At 47.4% G+C, this 23,874-nt stretch overlaps 3 protein-coding genes and 1 pseudogene across 5 annotated transcripts; all 4 read right to left on the reverse strand.

Moving 5' to 3' along the window:
* Positions 1-3,896: 3,896 nt before the first annotated feature.
* LOC147987599 (uncharacterized) lies at positions 3,897-4,445 on the reverse strand. Its single transcript, XM_087542446.1, has one exon. The coding sequence runs from the start codon at positions 4,443-4,445 to the stop codon at positions 3,897-3,899; it is 549 nt and encodes a 182-aa protein (XP_087398572.1).
* Positions 4,446-11,324: 6,879 nt separating this feature from the next.
* On the reverse strand, positions 11,325-13,550 carry LOC125534497 (FBD-associated F-box protein At4g10400-like). The gene is made up of 3 exons (XM_048697708.2): positions 12,286-13,550; positions 12,059-12,160; positions 11,325-11,958 (listed from the first exon to the last, which is right to left on the reverse strand). Exons 1-3 carry the CDS (start codon positions 13,315-13,317, stop codon positions 11,563-11,565), a joined length of 1,530 nt encoding a protein of 509 aa, XP_048553665.2. The 5' UTR covers positions 13,318-13,550; the 3' UTR covers positions 11,325-11,562.
* A 688-nt stretch (positions 13,551-14,238) lies between these two features.
* On the reverse strand, positions 14,239-18,117 carry LOC147987600 (uncharacterized). 2 transcript variants are annotated; one of them, XM_087545399.1, is made up of 6 exons: positions 18,020-18,117; positions 15,880-16,032; positions 15,103-15,204; positions 14,683-14,850; positions 14,506-14,585; positions 14,239-14,418 (listed from the first exon to the last, which is right to left on the reverse strand). In XM_087545399.1, exons 1-6 carry the CDS (start codon positions 18,065-18,067, stop codon positions 14,373-14,375), a joined length of 597 nt encoding a protein of 198 aa, XP_087401525.1. In that variant the 5' UTR covers positions 18,068-18,117; the 3' UTR covers positions 14,239-14,372. The 2 variants fall into 2 exon arrangements, with proteins under 2 accessions (XP_087401525.1, XP_087401523.1); XM_087545397.1 differs by lacking the exon at positions 18,020-18,117.
* A 34-nt stretch (positions 18,118-18,151) lies between these two features.
* LOC125540290 (uncharacterized) lies at positions 18,152-21,144 on the reverse strand (annotated as a pseudogene). The gene is made up of 7 exons (XR_015617687.1): positions 20,984-21,144; positions 20,827-20,880; positions 19,313-19,477; positions 19,068-19,206; positions 18,671-18,810; positions 18,419-18,505; positions 18,152-18,283 (listed from the first exon to the last, which is right to left on the reverse strand). The product of XR_015617687.1 is annotated as an uncharacterized LOC125540290 (transcript).
* Between the last annotated feature and the right edge of the window lie 2,730 nt (positions 21,145-23,874).

Raw genomic sequence — 23,874 nt, forward strand, 5'->3', positions numbered from 1 at the left:
ATGTCTCTCACCTCCTCACTCTCACTTCTACTGTACAAATAATTTCCAACTAACTGTTTCACGTGTATATCCCTTTAATTTCGTTTTGTTATTATTTTCATCATTTACTCCCTTGGTTCCTAAATATAAGTCTTTTTAGACATTTCAAATGGACTACAACATACGGATATATGTAGACATGTTTTAGAGTTTAGATTCACTCATTTTGCTTCGTATGTAGTCGCTTGTTAGAATCTCTAAAAAGACTTATATTTGAGAACGGAAGGAGTATATGATTATATATTAATTCGTCTAGACGTTGTGTTTCAATATCTAAGTTATGTCTCTAGAGAATATGAATCTAGTCACGACACATGACAAGAAAATTAGAATTGTAGGCATAAAGGAGTTGTACATAAGTTGATTATAGTTAGATTTTTTTTTCTACTTGTGAAACAGGCCGCATTTTAGAGTTTGGCACCGAGCCCCAATTCTTTTGTCGGCTCGGCCATGCTCCTTCCTTCCTTCGGGCAAAGCCGTTGGCCCCTGCCTCCTCCGGCGTATGCTTCGACGACTATAGGAGGTGGGAACCCCGGGTTTTGCTCCAACCGTAGATAGGGCGGGTGTGGGGCGGCGATGCTTCTGACGGTGACAACAACGCCACATCCAAGAATAATGCCTCAGCTCCGGTCTCGTCTCGACGGCGTCCATGGTGGCGTCGAGGAGCCGATGGGGTCAGTTTCCTGCAAACCCTTTCAGTATGTGGATTTAGGTCTTCACCCGGTGGTCGTCGTCCCAGGCGGTGTCACTGGTGGGCGAGAGAGAATGGCGGTTTCAGACAGGTTTGGTGGCAGCACATCTGACATTTGGCCTCGACGGCTGACGGTGCCTCCAAGACCCGAGGAGGGTGGGGACGATCCCTGGTCGACGCACTAGCACGACAAAGGCCATGCCGACGGTGGGCTTCTTCATCGACTCACAACGACTTTCTGGGCTACGGCTTTCCTACGAGTCCGGTGATGGTTAGCGGCGGCAAAGGCAGTTGCAGGAGTACCTGAGTTTCTTCTGCGAAGTTCTGTGAGCACATATTGTCTTTCGACCCATTCTGGTCGGTTCCATGTGCGTGCTTGTATTCACCTTATTTTTGATTAATCGTACATGCGGTTAACATTAAAAAAATCGCTGCAAAAGGCTAGTGTATTGCTGCTATGTACTCTTTTTTTTCTCTCCCATGCACTAGCTAGTACTAGGACTACAGGTAACAGGACAAGACCGATACTCTAAAAAAATGACACCACCATTACTCGCATGAACTCAACTAGGGAAGGCAAAAAAAATAAGAGCAGTGGTATTAGTTGCCAAATCATCTTGAAAATGTTGTGTACCATGTGTGTGTGTGTGTGTTGTTGCGATCACTTTGGAGTGTCTGCCACAACATTGCTCCATGCTGCAAGTGCTTGCAACAGTTGATTTTTTTTTTAATATTGCGTGCGCAGAATATTATTGTTCTTGACGTTTTTTCTGCAAAGCAGGATTGTCATACTGCATGGTTGTGTGATGGTGCATGCTGCAAGGCAGGTGCTTCGCAATGCAGGGCCAGACACACGATGTTGCGATGCTCCGAAGCCGACCACGTGACACTACATGATGCAAGTAGGAGTGTAGGACACACAACGCTGTAGGGTCGAACATCTTTTTTTTTGCTGCAACAAAGCCTCCCGCCCAATGCTGCAATGCTGTCCAGCACCGCAACAAATGGGACATACGACACTGCAATGCCGACAACCGTTGTTTTTGTAGCTCATGCGACAAGGTTCAGGTCCAGGATATACCAAATACACACTATAGATTCGCCAAGGACAAGATTTAAACGAAAAGACAAAGAGGCCTAAGCTAAAGATGGGCAAGGAATACACACTATAGGCTCGCAGCACCGGTTGCGGGAAGGTACTGAGCAGAGTTCGTAGCCAGCAAGTTAGTCAGCACACCACACCAGTAGCTAAAAAAGCGGACGGAATCGCGTCGCGGTAGGCCGGCGGCTAAAAATGCACAAGGGAAGGGAAGGGAAGGGAAGGAGGGAGGGAATCCGCGTGGATCAGGGGAGCGGAGCAGATGACGCACGTACGCAGATGAATCGGCACGGTGGCAGGTATTGGTCGCGGCGTTCTTGCATGCGGTCGCCATCCCACACGTCCACATCGATCCATCTGGTAGGCGTCTCTCTAAGTGTGTGTGTGTGTGTCACGCTGAGTGAGATACGGACGGCTCCTCGCCTCGCATGGAGCTAGGGTCCGGCTCCAGAAAGATTGGAGTAGTGTGTGGCACTTGTTCTCGCGGCACATGGATTGGATTTGCCTCCGCGCCATTTGTGAGGCAGGCAGGGTCCATCCGAGGAGGAGTCGAGTCTCGAACGATTGATAATGGCGTGTACGTACGTACGCAGGGGAGTGCTGTGTGATTAATAAGAGCAACTCTAACGCAAGGACCCAAACAGACATCGATTTTGTTCATTTCGTGTCCGTTTGGGTCACCTGTCCGCCTAGTGGACATGGGGTGGACAAGCCTTGTATCCAACGCACGGCACAAAAACAGACCCAAACTATCCGCGCCGCCCGCCCCCTCCTCTCTCCCTCGCGCCGCCCGTCCCCTCCTCTCTACCTCGCGCCGCCCGTCCCCTTCTCGTCGCGGCGCCTGTCCTATCTCCCTCCGCCGCCCCTTCTCTCTCCCTCGCGCCGCCCCTCCTCTCCTCCTCGCGGATCCCCTCCCCCGCGAGATTTTTCTCTGCTCGCGCCTCTGCTGCAGCCACCCTCTGCTCGCGCCGCCGTCCGGGCCTCGAGCCCCAGCAGGAGCGCGCGGAGGAGCCCTGCGCCGGTGGCCTCGCTGGGGCGTGGAGGAGCAGCCGAGCGCGCCGTGGCGACCTGCTCCGGTGGCCTCGCAACGGCGCGGAGGAGCGGTCGAGCGCGCATCGGCGACCTGTGCCGACGGCCTCGCTGCGGCGCGGAGGGGCGGCCGAGCGCGCGTCGGCGACCGGCGCTGGTGGCCTTGCTGCGGTGCGGAGGAGCGGCCGAGCGCGCGGTGAAGACCAGCACCGGTGGCCTTGCTGCGGGCGTTGCAGTCGCTGACATATGGGACTAGGGGCGGACACGAGCGGGCGACAGCGGTGGACGAGAGCGTCCACTTCCGTCCGCTTCGTACCCATTTGTTCTCAGATTTGGGTCAGGTTTGGATCGGGGACGGACAGCAGGCGGACACGGACGTCCGTTTGAGTCGCCCCGTTGGGCCAAGTTTTCTATTTGGATGACCCAAACGGACAAAATGGGTCCTCCCATTAGAGTTGCTCTAATACGTACTCCCTTCGTCTGAAAATACTTGTCATCAAAATGAATAAAAAGGGATGTATCTAGATGTATATTAGTTCTAGATACATCTTTTTTTATCCATTTTGATGACAAGTATTTTTGGACGGAGGGAGTACGGGCGTGACATCTTTGTCCGCGTGATCGATCGCCTCGATCCATCTCGGTGTGTGTCATACCGTCTCGCCTATCCATCACTCCCTCACGTACGCCTCATCCAGGACCATTTCCACAAGCCCAAGTTTTTCCTTTTCTTTTTCTTTTTCTTATTTTGCCGGGCCACAAGGCCACGTTTGACGTCCTCGCTTCCACAAATAATTTCCTACTGACTGTTTGATGATGCGCGCGTCCCTTTAATTTCGTTATTTCCATCATTCATATATAATCATACACTATTTGTGTTTCAACATCTAAGTTATGCCCTCTAGAGAATAAATAATAGTATGAATCTAGTTATGTACGAGGCATGCCAAGGAAATTAGAATTAGAGGGTTTAATTCAATATCATAAAGGAGTTGTAGATAAGTTGATTTTTTTTTGAGACAATTCCGCGAAGCTTTATTAGTTCGTCACAATGTTTACAGGGACGGATGACAGATTTTCCGGATGGCCTAACCAGACATGGCGGCCACCTCCCAGGATAAGTGCATTCTTCGCTAAATTGTGAGCTTCAAAATTGGAGCTCCTACTTTCATAGACTATATTACAAGAAATGAAAGAACTAGACATATCTCTAATTTCCTGAACTATCGCACCATAGCAGGCCAAGTTACGCTTCTGGATATCGTCCACCACTACTTTGCAGTCGGAAGCCACCTGGATATGCTGGATGTATAGATCATTCGCCAAAGCCAAAGCCTCCCGTATAGCCAAAGCTTCCAGAGTGGATGGGTCGGATATGTATCTGAAAACAAGTGCTGAAGCACCCAGGAAAGTACCTCCCTGATCCCTAGCAATGACGCCGATGGAACCAAAACCATGCCTAGAGATTGCAGCATCACCATTGAACTTCGAGTATCCTGGTGCCGGCAGGATCCAAGATGGCCTTGATTGTGGCGTGGTGTTGGCAGCAGCAGGTGAAGCTTTAATATTTATCTCTTGCAGCTCCATGATGTAAGAATTGATGAAACCATGAACTGTCGCTGGTGCTTGGAAAATATTTTCATGAATGGCCTTTCTTCTCGCTCCCCAAATTGCCCAAAGGGTTACCACCACTCGCACAAAATCATCTTGCGACATGATCTTATGTAAGGCAAAAATCCAATCCTTTGCATTATCCTTCATATGACCGCTCATTATCTCCAGTATATGATCCGGCGCTAGCACCCAGACACTACCTGCCATAGGGCAGGAGAGGAGCGCATGTCACCAACTGTCCCGAGCCCCACACAGAGCACATGTATCAGTTGATTATAGTTTGGAGATTTTTCTACAAGTGAAACAGGCCGCACTTCACAGTTTGGCACAGGGCCCTGAATTTTTTTGTCGGCCCGGCCAGGCCCTGCTCCTTCCTTCCTTCCTTCCTTCCTTCGGGCACGCCTAGGAGCGCTCCTTGTTGAGTATGACGTCCTCCACGGCCATCTCCTTGGTTGCGGTGAGACTCGCCAGGAGGAGCGTGGACTCCTCGGTCCCGCCTTCTGCCAGGTTGACCTACTCTTTGCGTTCGCACACATGCTCGGTGCAGTCCCGCGAGAAGTATCCTGGCTTGTTGCAATTGTAGCACTTGACCTTGCTCATGTCGCGGCCACCGTTTCCGTTGTGACCGCCGGAGCCGCCGGCATTGCCGCCACCATTCTGAGGTGGGCGAGAGTCGTTTCTCCGCCCCTGGTTCTTGCCACGGAGGTTGTTCTGGCCATTGTTACCGCCGCCGCCACTAGAGTCTTGGCCGCCCTCGCGCCCTTGCTTGTGCGCCTCCCACTGCTGCTCAGTGAGAAGGAGCTGCCTGCCCCCATGGCTCGGTGCGGGCGCGGCGCAGCGCTCCTCGGCGATCCGCAATCGGCCGAGGAGTTCCTCAACCGAGATCGACCTCGGGTTGAAAAGTGTTTCGATCGCCACTGCGATCTGCAAGTATCGTGAGGGGGGGGGGTCGCAGTAGGCCGGCAAACCAAAAATGCACAAGGGAATTGAAGCGAAGGGAAGGGAGGGAATCCCCGTGGATGTGCAGAGCAGATGACGAACGCACGCAATGAGCTAGCTGAGCTACCACATGCATGCCTGGATACATTGGGAAAACATATTTCCACAAGCCCTAGTTTGTTTGTTTTTGTTTTTGTTTTTTTGCTTGAGGGGCCACAAGGGGTTGTAGATAAGTTGATTATAGATTTATAGTTTGGAGATTTTTCTACTAGTGAAACAGGCCGCATTTTAGAGTTTGGCACAGGGCCCCGATTTTTTTTGTCGGCCCGGCCCGACCCTGCTCCTTCCTTCCTTCCTTCGGGCAAAGCCGCTGGTCCCTGCCTCCTCCAACGACCAGAGGGGGTGGGGACCCAGGGGTTTTGCTCCGACCGTAGATAGGGTAGGCTTCATGTGGGCGGTGTTGCTCCTGGCGGTGACAGCAATGCCGCATCCAAGAATAATGCCTCGGCTCCAATTTCGTCTCGACGGCATCCATAGCAGCGTCAAGGAGCTAGCCGATGGGCGGCTCAATCTCCTATAGACCCTTTCGGTCTATGGGTTTAGGTCTTCACCCGGTGGTCGTCGTCCCAGGCGGTGTCATTGGTGGTCTCATGTAGACCCTTCCGGTCTGTGGGTTTAGGCCTTCATCTGACGTTTGGCCTTGACGACATTGACACCTGACGGTGGCTCCGGGACACGAGGAGGGTGGGAACAATTCCCGGTCGACGCACCAGCACGACAAAGGCCGTGCCGGCGGCGGGCTTCTTCATCAACTCACAACGCCTTTCTGGACTATGGCTTTCCTACGAGTCCGGTGATGGTTACCGGCGGCAATGGCAGTTGCAGGAGTACCTCCGTTTTTTCTGGAAAGTTCTGTGACCACATGTTGTCTTTCGACCTATTCTGGTCGGTTCCGCGTGCGTGCTTGTATTCACCTTATTTGTGATTAATGATACATGCGGTTAACTTAAAAAAACTACAAAGGCTAGTGTATTGCGGACGAGGATCCCTTGACGTAGCCCATCCTGCCATTGAGGCACTGACACATGGGTCCCATCAAGCACGGGGCCCACCTGTCAGCGACCGAAAGGCAGGGAAAGGCAGGGTTAGCTACGTCAGAGGATCTGTGTCCGTGTATTGCTGCTATGAACTCTTTTTTTTCTCTCCCATGCACTAGCTAGTACTAGGACTACTGGTAGCTACAGGATAAGACCGATACTCTAGAAAAATGACACCACCATTACTCGCATGAACTCAACGAGGGAAGGCAAAAAAAGATAGCAGTGGTAATAGTTGCCAAATCATTTTTAAAATGTTGTGTACCGTGTGTGTGTGTGTGTGTGTGTGTGTGTGTTGCGACCACTTTGGAGTGTCTGCTACAACATTGCTCCATGCTGCAAGCGCTTGCAACAATTGATTCGGTTTGAATGTTGCGTGCATAGAATATTTTTGTTCCTGACGGTTTTGCTGCAATGCCGGATGGTCTTACTGCACGGTTGTGTGACGGTGCATGCTGCAAGGTAGGTGCTTCACGATGCAAGGTCTGCTGCAAACCGAGACACAATGTTGCAATGGCGGCCAATCAAAGCTTGCGCAAACTGAACCGACAATGCTGCAATGCAAGAAGTTTTATTTACTGCTCCCAAGCCGACCGCACGACACTACATGATGCAAGTCGGACACACAATGTTGTACGGTCGAACATCATTTCTTTTGCTGCAACAAAGCCTACCGCCCAACGCTGTCCAGCGCCGCAACAAACCAGACATACGACACTGCAATGCCGACAACCGTTATTTTTGTAGCTCATAGTGACAAGGTCCAGGTCCAGGATATGCCAAATACACACCATAGGTTCGCCAAGGACAAGATTTAAACAAAAGACAAAGAGGCATAAGCTAAAGATGGGCAACGATTGGAGAGTGAAGTCTATTTTAAACCTTGAGGTTGTAGAGCTCGTTGAAAATAAACCCTCACCTCGAAATCCATTAAGTGTGTACCCTGTACTAATGATCCTGGTCTGATCCCGACCCTGAACCTGTTTGGCGCACCGGGAACAGTTTCATCCCGCCCAGGAGCAGAGTCTATTCTCGCTTACATCCCTATCCCACATGTCATATCCATCCTCTATATATCCCTGGTGCCTCTCTCCCTCCTGAAATCAACGCAGTCGTGCGTGTAGCCCAAACTGAATGTGAGTTGCATCCTAAACTGACATGCCGCCGGCGACACTAACGCCCTAGGATGTGCACTATGATGAGTGGCTTCATCTAGAGCCCTCCGTAGAGCATCATGGCATAGCGCGCAACGACGTCCAATTGGGAGTGCGCTTGCACCAGAGTTGTCGAATCCAGACAAAGGCATTGGCGGCAGCTGAGCGTCGCGTCACCGGGCGCGCGTGTGGCCAAGATGTCCAGCCAGGAGTTGCTCTCCAGGCCGCCGTTGTGCACGAGCATGGAGTGCAGGCGAACGATGCAGGCCTTGCTAGTGCGAGGAATGGAATTCACCGCAGCGTGCGCATGCTGGTCTTGCCGGTGCAGTGAACGGCATCTGTCGTCGCAGCGGCCAGTACGGCTGAGACACAAATAATACACGAGCCAAGCACCTTCCGAGGTAATCCATGCATAAAAACACAGCAGAACACACATGCACGTACAACGCAGCAAGTTGCTTCGATTCTGGCCGCCGGCTAGACGCGTACATGTACGCATGCACAGGAGCGCTTCTGATCCATTCCCAGAGCGTAGATGAAAATGACGCGTGGGTCCACTTAATCAGTGAGAGTACAAAGTTATCCCACTGGGATTGTCTTTTTCCTGGTGTGTCAAATTGGTTTAAACTGATCGAGAGGGTAGTACACGGTATAAAAAGAAAAGTATACTTTTCGTCTCTCAACTCTTGGTGAAGTCTAGATTTGGTCCCTCAACTTGGAAACCGGACAACTTGCACCCACAACTAACGAAACCGAACAAGGTTCGTCCCTGGTTTCGATTTTGACCGGTTTTGGTGCTGACTGACCCTGGTTTTGACCGGTGCTGACTCAAATTCATGTAAAATTTTCAAATCCAAAAATTGTACGCGAATATGAATAAGTACGTCAATTTTTAAAATATACATGACTTTGAAAAAACCACGCGAACTTTAAAAAAGTACGCGAACTTGGAAAAAGTACATTTTTTAAAAGTTCACGTATTTGAAAAAAGTACTCCAATTTGAAAACATTAAGCGGACTTGAAAAAGGTACGCGAATTTGAGTCGGCACGGTCAAAACCGGGTTGGGAGAGCACCAAAACCGGTCAAAACAATGACCAGGGATGAATATTGGCCGGTTTCAGTAGTTAAGGACGCAAGTTGTCCGGTTTTAAAGTTGAGGGACCAAATCTAGACTTCACCAAAAATTGAGGGACTTTTCATCCGGTATATAAATTTCAGGGATTTTGATGTGAGGGTTTATTTTTGACGAGCTCTACAACCTTAAGGTTTAAAACAGACTTTACTCACGATTGGAAAACGAAAAACAGGATATCATGAACCTGCAGAGGATCCAATAATAGCAGTCTTCAGTCGATGCCTTCATTGATCAGTTGGGCTCTGAGATTAGGCACAGGTTGGTTGTACTGAGGAGATATATCCATCCACGTTTGGGCCAACTCAACTTCAGAAATCTTCATTTTATGTTCGAAACAGCATGCGGAGACTTGATGGACAAGTTCACTTAAATTTTCTTCAGAGGGTAAGAGGATAGGCTCTGCAAAAACTCCTGTAGCGTAGTGTAAGATTTCTGTCTATACAGGCCCAAGAGAGGAAGTAATCAGAATAGATCCTGCATGAAGAGCATTAAGGATCCTGCTCGAAGCAATGGCAAAAGCAGTGCCAGCCAAAGTTACCGCAATAGCTGGAGAGGACAGCGGTGGTCGAATACGGTGCAGATCCTCTATGATAACCTTCTCAGATGCTCTGATCTCCTCAATAGCGTTGACGAAGCCAACGGAAGCAGTCTGTTCTTCAGAGATGTAAATGGAAGCAGGGGCAAGCACAGGCTCCGGCTGAACAACGACAGTCATATCAACTTTTCCAGGATAAGGACGGAGTTCAGGGTTGACAGGGGATTTAACTACTATCATTTTGACATCAAGAAAATGTACATGAGCTCCAAAGAGAGTTTAAAATGAGCTTCTCCCTACAGAACCAGCGATCATCCTTCGGACCACGAATAGAAAAGAAGCAAAAAGGCACACAGAAACACTCCATAATTACTATGGATCAGTTTCTTTCAACCATGATGGGAAGAATGACGTAGTACACCATAGGTAGAGGCAACGCAACACATACAGGCGAGCAATAGGCAAACAAAACATCAGTATCAAATATTTCTACTGGTATTCAAAGACCAACGTGCTCTAAATGCAAAAGAATCATGCATTGTTCAGTTCTTACTTAGAGGAGAAGGTTCATTGGCACCAAACAGTACATATGCAAAGCAAATCATTACTGAAACAGATCTTCGTTTACATATAGAGAAAATGCAAGAAGAAAAACATGCACCACTAAACACCCGCGAGGAAAGCAGAAGCGGCCTCTCTAGTAGCAAATTGCCAAATAACGCGCAAAGTGGCAAATCTGTACAAAGAACTAATTTCAGTGTAAAGGCAGATCTTTCAATGACAAAGAACACAAGAGAATCAAGTAATGTAGTTGGATCGATCAATAAACATGTGTAATTTGAAGATACACCTCAGTGAAAAGTGGCGTTTCCTGGTAATCTATACCACAACAATGACAAATCTGGGCAAACATGGATAATAGCTGAGGCACGTGATTAAACTGAAATTACTCGGGAAACACATCACAGGGAACTGATGGTCGCTACTGAAAAATGACACTCGTGCAGATCCACACAAAATGGTGAAACCCCTTAATGTGGCCAGTGCTACTATAACCTCACTAAGTTCACAATCAAGTCAATTCCATGGTATCCATCAACTAACTATATTTCAACACCAAGAAAGATATGTGCAGGGAATATGTAATATATAGAGAAAAAGGAGAAAACAAAGTGAATCATACCTGAGATAGATGTTAGTTTCCATCAAGATACCCTAGATAACTGCTACCTTCTTCATGTAAAAAACAACATATAAATACCTCACTGGAATACAATAACTCCTACCTTCTTCATGTAAAATGGCAACGGCATAAGAGTTTGAGCATAATTCTAAATCCATTTAATTGGTTCAAACCCTAGATGCCCTAATCCAGAGGCCTTGTATGAGATCGGAGAAACGCAAAAGGAATTCAGAGGATTGTGCCTGCGAGGTTCGAACTCCTAGCTTCGAAACAGGACCAGGTGACCACAAATCAAACCAACTCCAATAGCTGGATAACATAACTGATTTGCAGCTCAACAGATCAGAAATGTAGGCTCAGACCATCAGTCTCTCTCGCTCTCTGATTTCTGTTGACACACGCACGCAGTTTTCAGAACAATGGCTGCTTCAGAGTTTCGAAGAAAAAACAGAGGAGACAGTACTATTTGGTTCCGGGCAACACATGCCCTTTTCTTCTTCTTTTTCAATTAGCCTGTTCATTACAACGAATGACTAAACATTTATGCCTAAGCTGACTTAAACACTGAACTGCCGCACTCAGCGGTTCAACTCACCAGGACAGAAACACATTCTGTCACCTATGCAAGTTGGCTTCAGTTGCAGGCAAACTGCAACATGCCGCTACACTTCAGCACACCACACAGTTGTGCTGTTCATACTTATGAACATAGGCATGCACTTATTCAACTCGGTGACAAAACAACAAGTTAAACTCTAACAAGAATGAACATAACATACTAGATAATCTGGATTCAGGCACGCGAGCAGCAAACAGAATAATAAGCTAAAGACAGCCAACATTCCAAGGAACACCTTGTACTAGGATACTGGTACTGGTACATATTTAGCGCAAGTTTTGTGATGTAACATCACGGAAGCAACTTGCTAAAGAAATGACATGAACTGCAGATAGATAGATAGATAAAGGTTGTCTGATAACAATCAGATCTAAGTACCTGCCAGAATGTCTTCTAACAGAGGAACAATGCTACTAACTATTAACCTTACAGCAGCGATTCATAATAGTCTTTCAAGTCAAAAGGGTCAGCGGGCAAAACCTCCGATGCCAGCCTGACGCCATAAACCGGCCGTGACCCATCGCTGTATATGCTCTTGTATACTTGGAGTTTGCAAGCTTCATTTGCCCATTTTGCACAAGTCAGAGGCTTCAGCATGGCACTCACGCCAACCCCCGAAGACAAGTAGACCACAACCACCATCTTCTCCAGCACCCGAGCCTTCTCGGCGACGAACTTAAGGAAAGCAACTTCATTTGTCGACCCTCGGAACTCACGGAATATCAACTTCTTCAATTGCTGCCGGATACACGTTATAGGACCGCCCTCCAGCCAAAACTTGAGACCGACCTTGCCGGTAGGCTCCTCACATGCCTTCTCAGACTGCAAAAAAAGAAGGTATCAAATTGGATCATAAAGCAATTAATCTAGCTAAGCACGCTACGTAGATAGATAGTGGTAATGTAAAATGATCTTCGAATACCTGGATATGGAGCGTCTCGACGTTGGGAAAACATCGGAGGAAGTTAGGCACTTTCTTGAGGTCACTGCGGACAAGGGTGCTGATGGTCAACTTAGTCCCAGCCTGCAATTTAAATGTGGAAGATATGCTAATTAAGATCATATTTTGGATGGCATGGCACACATTGTCATTGACAAATGTATACATATGAGCAAACTACTAGTACAATCTACAATATATGTAATGACCTTGATACTGGTGTTGCCAATCTCCAAGTCATGCTCTCCTGGCTGAAGGTATCCAATAACACGCAGCTTGGGCGCATGGCCAATCTTAACCCTGCAGCACCTCTGGGACTTACTGCCGAGGCCCCATGACTGCAAGAGGCTCTCCAGGCGAGGGGCGTCCACCACCAAGACCTCCGCCACGATGGAATAGCAGAGCTGGACGCAGCGCACGCTGTGGCTGACGAGGCGGAGGCGCACCGGGACCTGTGACGGAATGACGGTGAGGATCTCCAGGACGGGGCTTCTGTCGAGCAGGAAGGCGAGGTCGCGGTCCTCCACGGCGACGAGGGAGAGACCGAGCTCCCGGAGGTTGGGGAAGGCGGCGGAGCGCGGGACGGCGGCCGTGTCCGGGAGCCTCCAGGCGCTGAGGAAGAGGCGGGTGAGGGGGGCGCAGCGGAAGAGCGTGGCGGGGAGGCGGATGTCGAGCGGCCACGGGCGGTTGATAAAGGCGAGCTCTTGGACGCCCTTGGCGGCGAGGACGTCGAGCCAGCGCGCGATCTCGCCCCGGTGCGCGTCCATGGCGGTGCGTGTGAGGTGGACGCAGCGGAAGGGGCCCGGGTGCGCCGCGAGCACGCGGGTGACGAGGTCGGCGACCCTGGATGAGTCCTCCTCGCCGACGCCGAGCGGGAGGAAGTGGGTGTCGGCGACGACGAGGGGCGCCGAGCGCCAGAGGGGGCGCCAGCGCGAGGCGAGCGCCGCGGTGCGCGCGCCGTCCGCGGCGGGGAGGCGGGAGATGATGTCGCGGAGGAGGCGGTCGGGGAGGGCGCTGATGCGGTCGGCGCCGCCGGGGAGCCAGGCCGCGCCGGCGAGCGAGAGAGGGGCGGCGGGGGAGACGGGCGGCATGGGGAGGGAGCATTGGACGACGGTCCTCACCATGTCCATGCCGGGCCCCAGCGACCCGGGTCCGAGGCCGTCGCTCTCCAGGCTGGCCTCAAACCGCTCCATGCTGACGCCGATGAACGACTCCGGCAGCGAGACGCGGCGATTTGACATGGCCGGCGAAGTGGTGTGGACTGTGGAGGCGGTAGTGGCTAGCGAGTGGAGTGAGCTCGTGCCTGCTTAGGGTTGGGCATGTTCTTCTTGGGTTGGGCCAAATGTTGGAAGCGGCCCAAAATATGTGAACACAATCAAAAAATATATTTCAAAATACATTTACATCTTTTTTGCATAGAAAATACATTTACGTTCACCATTTATAGGAAACACATCAACCTTTGCAAAATCAAATAAATAACATTTGAGAATTTATTTGATGGATGGATCTAATGATGAAAGATATTTACTTCAGCTACTTTTTTTTCCTCGACAACTAGAAATTTAATTTACCAGTCATCAACAAGAATGTCCTAACCTGCACATTTTGGAGAGCCTAAAGTGGCTTTGGCAGGGCAAGAATAAATCCCTGGCATGTGTTTAATTAGCCCTAAAGAGTTGTACAGTAGTAAGCGACTTAGGCATCCTGTTTCGAACCTAGAGTCTGTCCCTGGCCTCTAGATATTTATTTACTCCTCTAGATTAGCAGTTTGTCAGATTCTTCTGAATTTCTTTGGAATCTCTGCATTTTCATACAAGGCCTCTAGATTAGGGCTCCAAGGGTTTGCACCGACTGAGTGATTATTTCCGACCAAACACGAGGCAAATGATAGTGTTCGTAAATGTATTACAAATTTACAATTGAAATGATCAGCGAGCAACATTGTTCAACAGAACTTCTCATGCATGTTCAGAGAGTGACTGAATGACCCCTAATAAACTGTTAGAAGATGCAAATGGGAGGGTGTCCGAAAAATCAGCAAATATTCAACAGATAGGGCATTTGTGCTAGATCCAACGACTCTAGAGTTAGATTTTAAGTTAGGTACAGCACATTTTCACACCAAATCCTCTCAGCATGCAATCAACAAGTAGCAGTAGTAAGAACTCTAGAAATTCAACGACTCTAGAGTTAGACTTTAAGTTAGGTACCACCAGCCTTCTTCTGGTCACATTCAGTTGATCAACTACTCTAATCCAAGCCAAAAAAGAGTGTTTCCCTAACAAAGCACGCTTCACTTGTCAGCCTCACCGTGAGCTTTCATTAATTCCCTGGCCTTCCTGTACAGAGTTAACCAAAATGAAACAAATTTCAGCTGAAATCCCAGCACCATCAGATATATGGAAGGATGTCACTTGGCAGATTACCGTAGCTCTCTCTCGACATCTGTGTTTCCAGGATCTAACTTTTGGGCGTCCAGGAGAGCATCACAAGCTTGTTTATACTCCTAGGCATAGAGCACGTCAAAGGAGGAACATGAGCGACTATATAGACTGAACAGAGTGGGGAAACACAATGGCAAGCTGGACCATGTAGGAACTCACCTTGAGTAGCATGTGAGCTGCAGCCTGACGGTAGCAAGCTTTCGCCCAGTTAGGTCGCAGCATTCTGCATCTGAGAGCATCTGACAGAGCACCTTCACCATCATCCAGCAGCAGTTTGCAAAGACTCCTGTTCGCGTACAATGTTGCACTCGGCGCGACAGCTATTGCCTATGGTCAAACATAACAGGTTATACGAGTATCATCTCACTGTGGCAGGTTAAGATTAGTCCCGCAGATTTAATATTAATCCAATAGGAATACATATTAATGGCAATTTAACACCTAATAAGCAGGAAACTAGAGAACAATAGTAGAAAACTGGTTAGCAAACAAATAATGTTCTGCTATTGGTTCCCTGTTAATAGAAAAAGGTTACCTTCTAAACCACCATACTCCATAGACAAGGTTTAAGGGGCTTACCACACCATATGCTTTTGATGCCAACTTATAGTCCTTGAGCCTGAATGCCTGATCTGCATGTGACTTGAGTACAGCTTTTGTTTGTTCAAGGTGCCTTCCACCCTGAATGATAGAACATTGGAAGAAAAAAATGTAGGAATGAAGCGTCATTTCAAAGATATATTCCAATTAAAATAGAAACTTAACAACTCTGTTAGACATTCTTTATAGCTTTGTATCTAGATATGCTTATGCAGCAATGCAAAGTGCACATTTGGTAACTTCTCAAGTATACTAACATAACAAATGGCAGAAGTTGCTCACACAACAAGATTTTAATCACAAGAGGAAAAGGTCCGACATTATTTATAATTAATATGTCAAATTATTACTATATCTATATCTATATCTATACCAATAAAAAAAGACCCAAAGGGGCAGATCCAACTAATCTTGGCCCATCAATTAATGTCAATCCAACAACCAAGATTGCTTCAATGACAAACGCTCTACATGTTTAACATGCAATAAATGTTATACCAAATATCAATATCAGCGATAATCACATAATTACCGTGCAATTAATATCTTACCTAATATCAATGTGCAATTAATATTCTACCAAATATCTCTACAAATTATATTCTACCAAATATGAATGTGCATTGCACGTACGCTTACTAGTATTACTAAAAGAGCATATACATGGGTGTATTTCACAGTTCAAAACTTCACATGCACAATATAGGAGACATGCTTTGGACTACGTACAAGCATTATCCAGAATAAATAACGTACCAGTGGCTTTGCACGTTCCAATTTTGCATGCGAGATGATTCCATCTATACTCCAGTTTGGGATGGTTGGAATTGGGGATGTCAAAGGAAACAACATTTCAACTTCTTCCATGCAGTCGCGTCTAGCAGCAAGCTCTATCGGTAACTTACCATACTGTGCAACAAAAGGAAAAATGTCAACTTTTTTGAAATTAACTACTACCTCCATTCCAAAATTATTGTCCTTCTGAACTAAAACCACGACAACAATGTGGAACAGAGGGAGTACATAATTAAAGGACCCTTTAGAATGCAGTAACAGAATCTGAACATTATGAAAAGATATAAACCATAGAGGGAACTATGGGTGTGTTTGGTAGGGTGCATGAAGGGTGTATGAGGGCAAAAGTTCCCAATCCGACCCACTTTTGCTTGTTTGGTAGGGTGCATGGGCTCATCTGAGCTATGCTCATCTGATGCATAAAAGTGCCCTCAGCCATGCTCATCTCATGCACCCCAGACAGGGTGCATCGAGGCAGCTATGCTGGCCCTGACACTCGTCCCCACCGATCAGACCACGTCCAGATATGTTTATTTTTTCAAAAAGAATCAGAATTTCAAATTTTGTTTAAATTTTCGAAAAACCTTAGAATTTCAGAAAAAATGAAAAGTTTGAATTTCAAAATTGTTTAAACTTTCAAAAAATCATAATTTCAAAATTTGTTTGAATTTTCAATAAATATTTGAAATTTCAATTTTTCTAAAAAATCGCAAATGTTCGGAATTTCAAAAGGAAATCAAAATTTGTTTGAATTTTGAAAAAATAGAATTTTATTTTTTTATAAATTTTTCAAATTTTGTTTAAATTTTCAAAAAAACTCGTAATTTCAAATATGTTCAAATTAAAAAAATAATTTCAAAATTTATTTTAATTTTCCAAAAAAGTTTAGAATATCAAATTTTATTTAAATTTTCAAAATATGTTTAAATTTGTGTTGAGATTTTTTCGATTTTGTTCATCATTCAAAAAATATATTCAGAATTCGAAATTGTTCAGCATGTCTAAACACATGCAGCCTACCAAACAAAATCTCAGCTCAGCATGTCTCAACGCATACATCACTGCCAAACAACAACAACTGCATGGACTCAGCATGTCTACACTCAGCATGTATGATAGAGAACAACTAGGCTAGGTCCATACATGCTACCAAACACACCCTATAATAACCATGGGAGAGGACCAGGGTCTACATAATACTGGTACCAAATGTCTCAACAAGGATTCATCCCAGCAAGCATTTCTAAATTCTAGTAGCAATTCAAACAGTCAACATACACCGACAGCATACCAAAAGGCCTTCCTTCAGCAAGGGACTAAAAACAGGTATTTCAGCAATAGTTGAGATTGAGAGGTAACAGGGATTTTTAGTGCCATACCTTTTATGAATCCCCATGAATTATATAGATAAAACTATAGGAGAAAGTAGCTACATATGAATTTTAAAATTGTTCCACGATTATTGAAAGCACGAATATAATTTGACACTTCAGAGTAAATGAACGAATACCAACAATTGGGATGAAGAAAACAACATAAAGTAAGCTGAATACATACATCCAAACACAGCCTAAGAGAATTCAAGTTATTTTGGTAATTGCTGGGTGAGTACATTTGACAAATGTGGCTACCCTGGATGCTGTATTATGAGATCTCAGTATCTCATCAAATGTTAAGCACCGACCTCATATTAAATAGGGAAACACTTGGTATATCTTAGGTACTTGTGGGTTCAATACAAGGACATTCACCGTCTTCAAAACCATTTCACGCTAATGATATAAAACTATACAAAGAACAGAGCATGTTGTTCACTTGTTCTAGAAGAAGTCAAAATGTGCTACTCCCACTGATTCAAATTTGAACTAAAACCACGACACTTATTGGATCAGAGGGATATTTGATGATATCCTTTTCTCCTGAGTCAGATTTCTTTAAGTGCAATTTGGTTTGATAGATGTTGGTAAATTTATTATAATTTGATGAAACTTACAGAATTTGACAAAACTAGAACGTCAAATATTTCCGAACAGACGGAATAGTCAGCAACGATGATATGCATCGTTGATATGAACAGTTAAATGGAAGCTCACACACATACCTTTTGCCTACACATGCAATATTTTGGTAGGTGTGTGCAACTTCTCATGGCATAGTCAAAGCCTAAAATCAGCTTAAATTCATATCAGCATAAGTTCGAATAGCATAGATCTAGAAAATATTGAGAACATACAGCATCAGGAATATTAGGATCTGCTCCTGCCTTTAACAGAAACTTCACAAAGTTGGTATAGCCTCCCCACCCTGTAGTGAACACTAACGGAGTCATCGGAAGGGAGCCCCCTCAATTGACATCAGCACCAGCCTGTAAAAAGGATTGTGGAATAGAATGTTTCACGGCTCCCTCTCCATGTAGACCGACACAAAGGCATGGCAAAGATGGTAGATTAAGCAAAATCGGAACAAAGCAATGAAAAGATATAGAAAATAGAATACTGGCCTTAATCAGCAGCTTCATGCACTTCAAAGAACGATACAATAAAGCACCCATCAGGGCAGTACCCAATCCGATGACAGTGGTGTTAGGCTGCGAAGAGTAATAATTGTTATAAAACACAAAGGAACACAAAAATAGAATATGAGCTGTCAAATTTAAGTTGTCAATCCAAGTAGCCGACAGAATAAAACAAGCTACCTATGCAAATCAACTCTGAAATGAAAAATGAAATAAGAAATGGTAAGGATTATATACATCTGCATGGTGTTCCAACAAAATCTTCACTGTTTTATCATGTTCATTGGTAGCAGCTTGATGGAGTGGTGTACCACGGCCACAGTCTATGTCAACAGGTACTCCTTTTGAGAGTAGGAACTCAGTAACCTTACAGCTTCCTGCAGTGAATAACATAATTGCACAAGTCATGTGGCTACACATAAGAGTGTACAGCAGCAAATAACTGCTACTATAATGACCACCATCACCATGGTGTAAATCATAAATGGGGCAAATTTATCCATATGAAAAATGATCAAAAATATATTTTCTTCTTCTACGATATTATTGGAGTAAGCATACCCATAGTGCCTTACACAGAGATACGCATGGTAATATAAAACAAATTGCATGGGTGAGGGGCCAGGGGAGCTACCTGTGCATGCCGCATGGTGGAGAACTGTGCGTCCTTTAGCATCTGATTGTTAGATCACCACCATGATCAAGCAAATACTTCACAGTAGAAACATCGCCAGACTGAGCAGATAACATAAAGGGTGTCATGCCTGCAAAGTCTGCAATCAAAAAGCACAACAACGCAATTCAGACATCTCATGGTGCAAAACATAGACATGACAGGTGCCAATTTCTAGAAAAAATAAGGAAGAGTTAGAGAAAGACCTACTACTCCAGGAGCAGGAGCATTCACATCTCCCCCGAGTTCCTCCACCAAGTATTTGCAAACCTCAAGATGCCCTTCGGCGGCTGCGATGTGCAGCACACCAAGGCCATAACCCATGTCGAAAGAGAAGATCACCCTTGGGTCGTCGAGGCTCTTTACAGTACCTTCTCCCAAAATAAACACCCGAGCATCAATACACTGATGAATCAAACTGCCAAATGATAACTAGCTAGACAACCAAACGAAAAGGAACCCACATGTGTTGTATATATGGACAGGAACCTCACTAAATCCAGCAGGGATGCAATCATGCAAAGTGGTGAGCTTTAGAGTACCCTTCATCCCTCCTTGGTTCAATCAAATGAAGTATATTTGTGATTTCGGAAATTGAGTTGACTTGATCGAACTAATGAGGGTTGGAGGGTACCCTAAAGGCTTCCCATTTCCACTCATGTCAAGGGACTGGTTCACATCCTGGACACACAGTCAATCAGTGCATAGACATGACAGAAAGAATAGTGATCTGATCGTAAAGTCATAAGATGTGCCCCGCCCGTGCAAGCACTTGTTTTGACCAAATTCTGAATAACTCGCCTTTCCCTTTGAACAGTCCAAAAGACCACAATCGCAGACAAAGATTATTTAATGCAGAGAATTATTACCAGATTTTACACTTAATCGACTAGAATGCAAAAGCTGACACCAAATTAACAAGACAATCATAGTACTAGTCTACATGCAGCATAATAATAATAATAAGATGACCCACCATCATACTGCTCCACACAAGTGCAGAAACGCTCCCCAATTCAGAGAGCAATTTTTGTTTTCATAATTCAGAGAAAAATCACAGCGTGCACCTAATTTTACACTTAATTCGGAGAACAATAACTATATACACCAAATTTACAGAAAGACCACAAGACCACAATAGCACAAAGAGATTTCATAATTCGGAGAACAATAACTATATACACCAAATTTTACACTTTTGATTGACTACAATGCGAGAGCTGACGCCAAATTAAAAGGAAAATCACAGCATTGTTCCACACAAGTGCAGAAAGAAAATTGCGCCAACAAGTCCCCCCGCCCCAATTCAGAGAACAATGCTTGCTTTCATAATTCGGAGAACAATTTTTGTTTTCATAATTCAGAGAACAATTACAGTATACACCTAGTTTTACACTTCAATTGGCTAGAATATTGCAGCATAATAACAGGACAACCCGCCATCATGGTGCTCCACACAAGTGCAGGAGGAAAATTAAATTACGCTACCAGTGCCGGGGATTCAACACAAGTGCAAATTGGTAAGGCTAAGGAACAATGGTGGCATTCGCGTCATCGTTGAACAGCATTATGTCATGTGGCCGCCGGGGATTCGACCGCCGCGGCAGCCGGAAGCAAAACCCTAGCCCGACCGAACAGATTACGGCCTCGCGGGGCGGGGTAAAGCTCAGGGACATTGGGGGGGGGGGGGGGGGGGGGGGGGGGGAGGGGAGAGGCTGACCTCTGAGGCGCCGGAGGTCGCCGTCGAACGCCGCCCGCATGGCCGCGTCCTGGCCTGCACACACAAAGCGCCGTACTTAGAGAGAGCGAGGGTCGGAGAGAGAGAGAGAGAGAGAGTCGAAAAGAGAGAAGGGGAGGAGGGGGGAGGCTGGCCGTACTGGTGCCGCCGCCGGAGCTGCGGGTGTAGACGAAGGGCGCAGCCATGGACGGCCGTGTCGCTCTGGCGGTGGCGCTGGCAGAGGCAGCAGCAGCAGCAGGGAGGCTTCCGGAAGAAGGGAAGGCTTTGCCAATTGCGAACGAGTTTTTTCTTTTCTTTTCTTTTCTTTTGAATGAACTGGACTGGGATGCAACCGGGGTTTTGGGCTTTTGGCCAGCGCTCCCTCGCTCGCTCTGCTCGGTTTGGGGCTCGCTGGAGGCTGGACCCGGTGCACGGCTGTAGCTGAGGCCGCGGGAGCGCCGCCCGCTCCTGGCGTACGCGGACCCGGTTCACGGGAGCGTCCGCTGGGGTGTGTTCAAGTCACTGGGGCTGATTAGTCTGTACGCAAGGTCGGTCGATGACATGGGTGGCCCACATGCGCATTTGGAATCTCAGCCAAGCATCTCCAGCCGGTTGGCCCCAGCGCAACCGGCGAATGCCTTTTGGCATTTGCGCCGGCGGTTTTTTCGCCTTATGGGCGATCGAGTTTCCAGTCGCGCCCCCGGGTTTCGAGTCCCGAACGCTCAAAAATTCAAATTTGTCTTTCGTGCTGCCAAAAAAAGTCAAAAGTTCGGCGATCAAAAAGGGAAGGAATTATAGGCATGGAACACATCAAACGGCAGGCTCCTCTGCCGTGGGACTGCTCGGGGTCGGCGTCGGCGTGGCTTCTGTGCTCGGGCTGGTCGCCGGCGTTGGTGTCGTCGTGGGCATCGGGGCGATGGTCGCCGTCAGCCCGGGCATCTGGTTCAAGATGAGGTTGCGCTCCACCAGGTACCACGCCTTCACCTGCTCGTCCGTCGTCGACATGTCTACCACCATCAAGAACGCAAGGTCGGTTTCGCGGTGACGTTAGTCCTAAGAAGGTCGAGCTTGACGTCCTGCTTCATCATCAACGTCGACCACCTCGCGTCAGATTTCTCCTTCCTCTTGGCGGCGATGTTCTTGGCGTCGGCGATGCACTGCTCGATCGAAGGTTGCATCCGCTCGGCAGCGGGCGCCGCGTCCCTCACCGCTTTGGCTCTCTTGTTGCCATCAGGGTGCCCTTCTGCCGCCGCCGGGGCAGGCGCGTCCGGCTTGTAGGTCTCCTTGGCCTTGGCGAGACTGAGCCGAACCTCCCTCCACTTCTCGCACAACTCGATCCTAGAGAACACATGAAGGAACTTGAACTCTTGGTCACCATTGTCCTGGCGAAACATGTTGAACATCCGAACCATCTACACAGCCGAGGAGAAAAAGTATCGGTGACGAACTGGGCCGGCGAATTATGGCCATACCTGACCCTCAACATTGGCGCCGCTTCCCGGGTGAGCCGCAACCTCCTCTACGATCCCATGCCACTTGTTGCAGGCCGTCTGTATGGCCGCCCAGTGATTCGCCATGGCCTTCTCGCCGCGGTCCATGTAGATGTTGGTGAAGTCAGGGTCGACCAACTTGCGCTCGTCGAACGCCGTCTTGATCCTTCTCCAGTATGTGTCAGCGTTCTGATTCGAGCCAATGATCGGGTTGATGCTGACGGTCTTCCACGCTTCGGCGAGGCACTCGTCTTCCTTCGACGTCCACTTGACGCGAGGTTCGCCCGGCCTGGCGTTGGGCGCCCGCTTCTTCTTTCTCCCTTTCGGCACTGGTTCCGGCTCCGCCTCTGCCTGTTCTTTCTCCTCCACCTACTCCTCAGCGTCGTCGAGCTCGTCGTCCATGTCGACGGCGGTGTCCATCGTTTCGTCTTGTGCGCAGGTTAGGGCGATGACAAAAAGTTGCAGCTTGAGAATACCCACAGCTCCCTTGCTGGTAGGCATGTAGACTCTGCAACATGGCAGCAGACAGTGACCTCCATTGATCTCTTCCTCCCCTTTCCACAAGAATTCCATGCACTTGTGGTTAAGGATCTTGATTACCTAGGTTGGGAGCGGCAAGAGGGAGTGTAAGTGATTGGGCAGGGCCACCAGAACTGAGCAGATGAGAGTTAGCCATCCACTTGTGGCCTGCAGGCGTGACGACGAACCCTCCTATTTTTGGAGCATTTTCGACAATGAGCCAGAGGTCTGTCCTCCGCAGTCTACCAGGTGTGACCGGCAGTCCGAGGTAGACGATAGGCAATGGCTTGAGGCCGCACTGCAAGACTCTGGTGTCTGCAATTGCAGCAAATGCAAGAGACGGTGCTCTTCTCAAAGTTGATGTTCAGGGTGAGGTCTCACCAGTCAGCTGCAGCAAGACCGCGATCACCTGGAAGTCCATGGGGAGGGGCTTGAGCAACACCATGATGTCATCAACATATATTGATATACACGACACTTTGTTGTGGAGCCCCAGGTCAGAGAGGAGGCCGTGCTCCATGGCCCACTTGATGGCGGTGTGTAGCACGTCCATAGCTAGGACGAAAAGAGCAGGGGCCAGGGGATCCCCTTTGTCGAACCCCTCGCGTAAGGCCATCCCCCAAATAAAAAAGAGAGCATGTGAGCAATGCATGGTCAAAACCACCAGGTACAAAAAACTATGTCTACTAAGCTATCATTTTAATTTACTAACCCATTAGATGGTACATGCAGGAACAAACTGTTTGCTTTATCCTCGCCTATGTTGCGGAATGCTTCGTTTATGTGTTCAGCAAAGAACAAGCATACATTACAACAATCTGGGTTTCAACACAACCCCATAGCAGTGCGGGCTTAGAGAAAGACTATTGGTAGGAGCTAAGAAAAAATTGAAAGCAAGTGCAGGCCACCCGCTGAGGAACTTGTCATCAGTTGCTCCCTTCATCGCTTTCATCGTTTTGCAAAATGAGGTGACCATGGGGTGTTTTGTTGGCCCGGTATGGTGGAAAATCTCATTGAATATCTTGACCGCCTCCTTTTCGAT

Source organism: Triticum urartu, chromosome 2A (assembly GCF_056163025.1).
Source record: "Triticum urartu cultivar PI428250 chromosome 2A, HENAU_Tu73, whole genome shotgun sequence".
NCBI classification, from domain to species: domain Eukaryota; kingdom Viridiplantae; phylum Streptophyta; class Magnoliopsida; order Poales; family Poaceae; genus Triticum; species Triticum urartu.

Coding starts and splice junctions, on each gene's coding strand:
- LOC147987599 (XM_087542446.1), bottom strand. CDS start 4,445: ATGGAGCTGCAAGAGATAAATATTAAAGCTTCACCTGCTGCTGCCAAC.
- LOC125534497 (XM_048697708.2), bottom strand. CDS start 13,317: ATGTCAAATCGCCGCGTCTCGCTGCCGGAGTCGTTCATCGGCGTCAGC. Junction 12,161..12,285: donor TTGGCAACACCAGTATCAAG/GTCATTACATAT, acceptor TTTAAATTGCAG/GCTGGGACTAAGTTGACCAT. Junction 11,959..12,058: donor TCGAGACGCTCCATATCCAG/GTATTCGAAGAT, acceptor CTTTTTTTGCAG/TCTGAGAAGGCATGTGAGGA.
- LOC147987600 (XM_087545399.1), bottom strand. CDS start 18,067: ATGAGAAGTTGCACACACCTACCAAAATATTGCATGTGTAGGCAAAAG. Junction 16,033..18,019: donor ATTGCATGTGTAGGCAAAAG/GTATGTGTGTGA, acceptor TTTGTTGCACAG/TATGGTAAGTTACCGATAGA. Junction 15,205..15,879: donor TGGAACGTGCAAAGCCACTG/GTACGTTATTTA, acceptor TCTATCATTCAG/GGTGGAAGGCACCTTGAACA.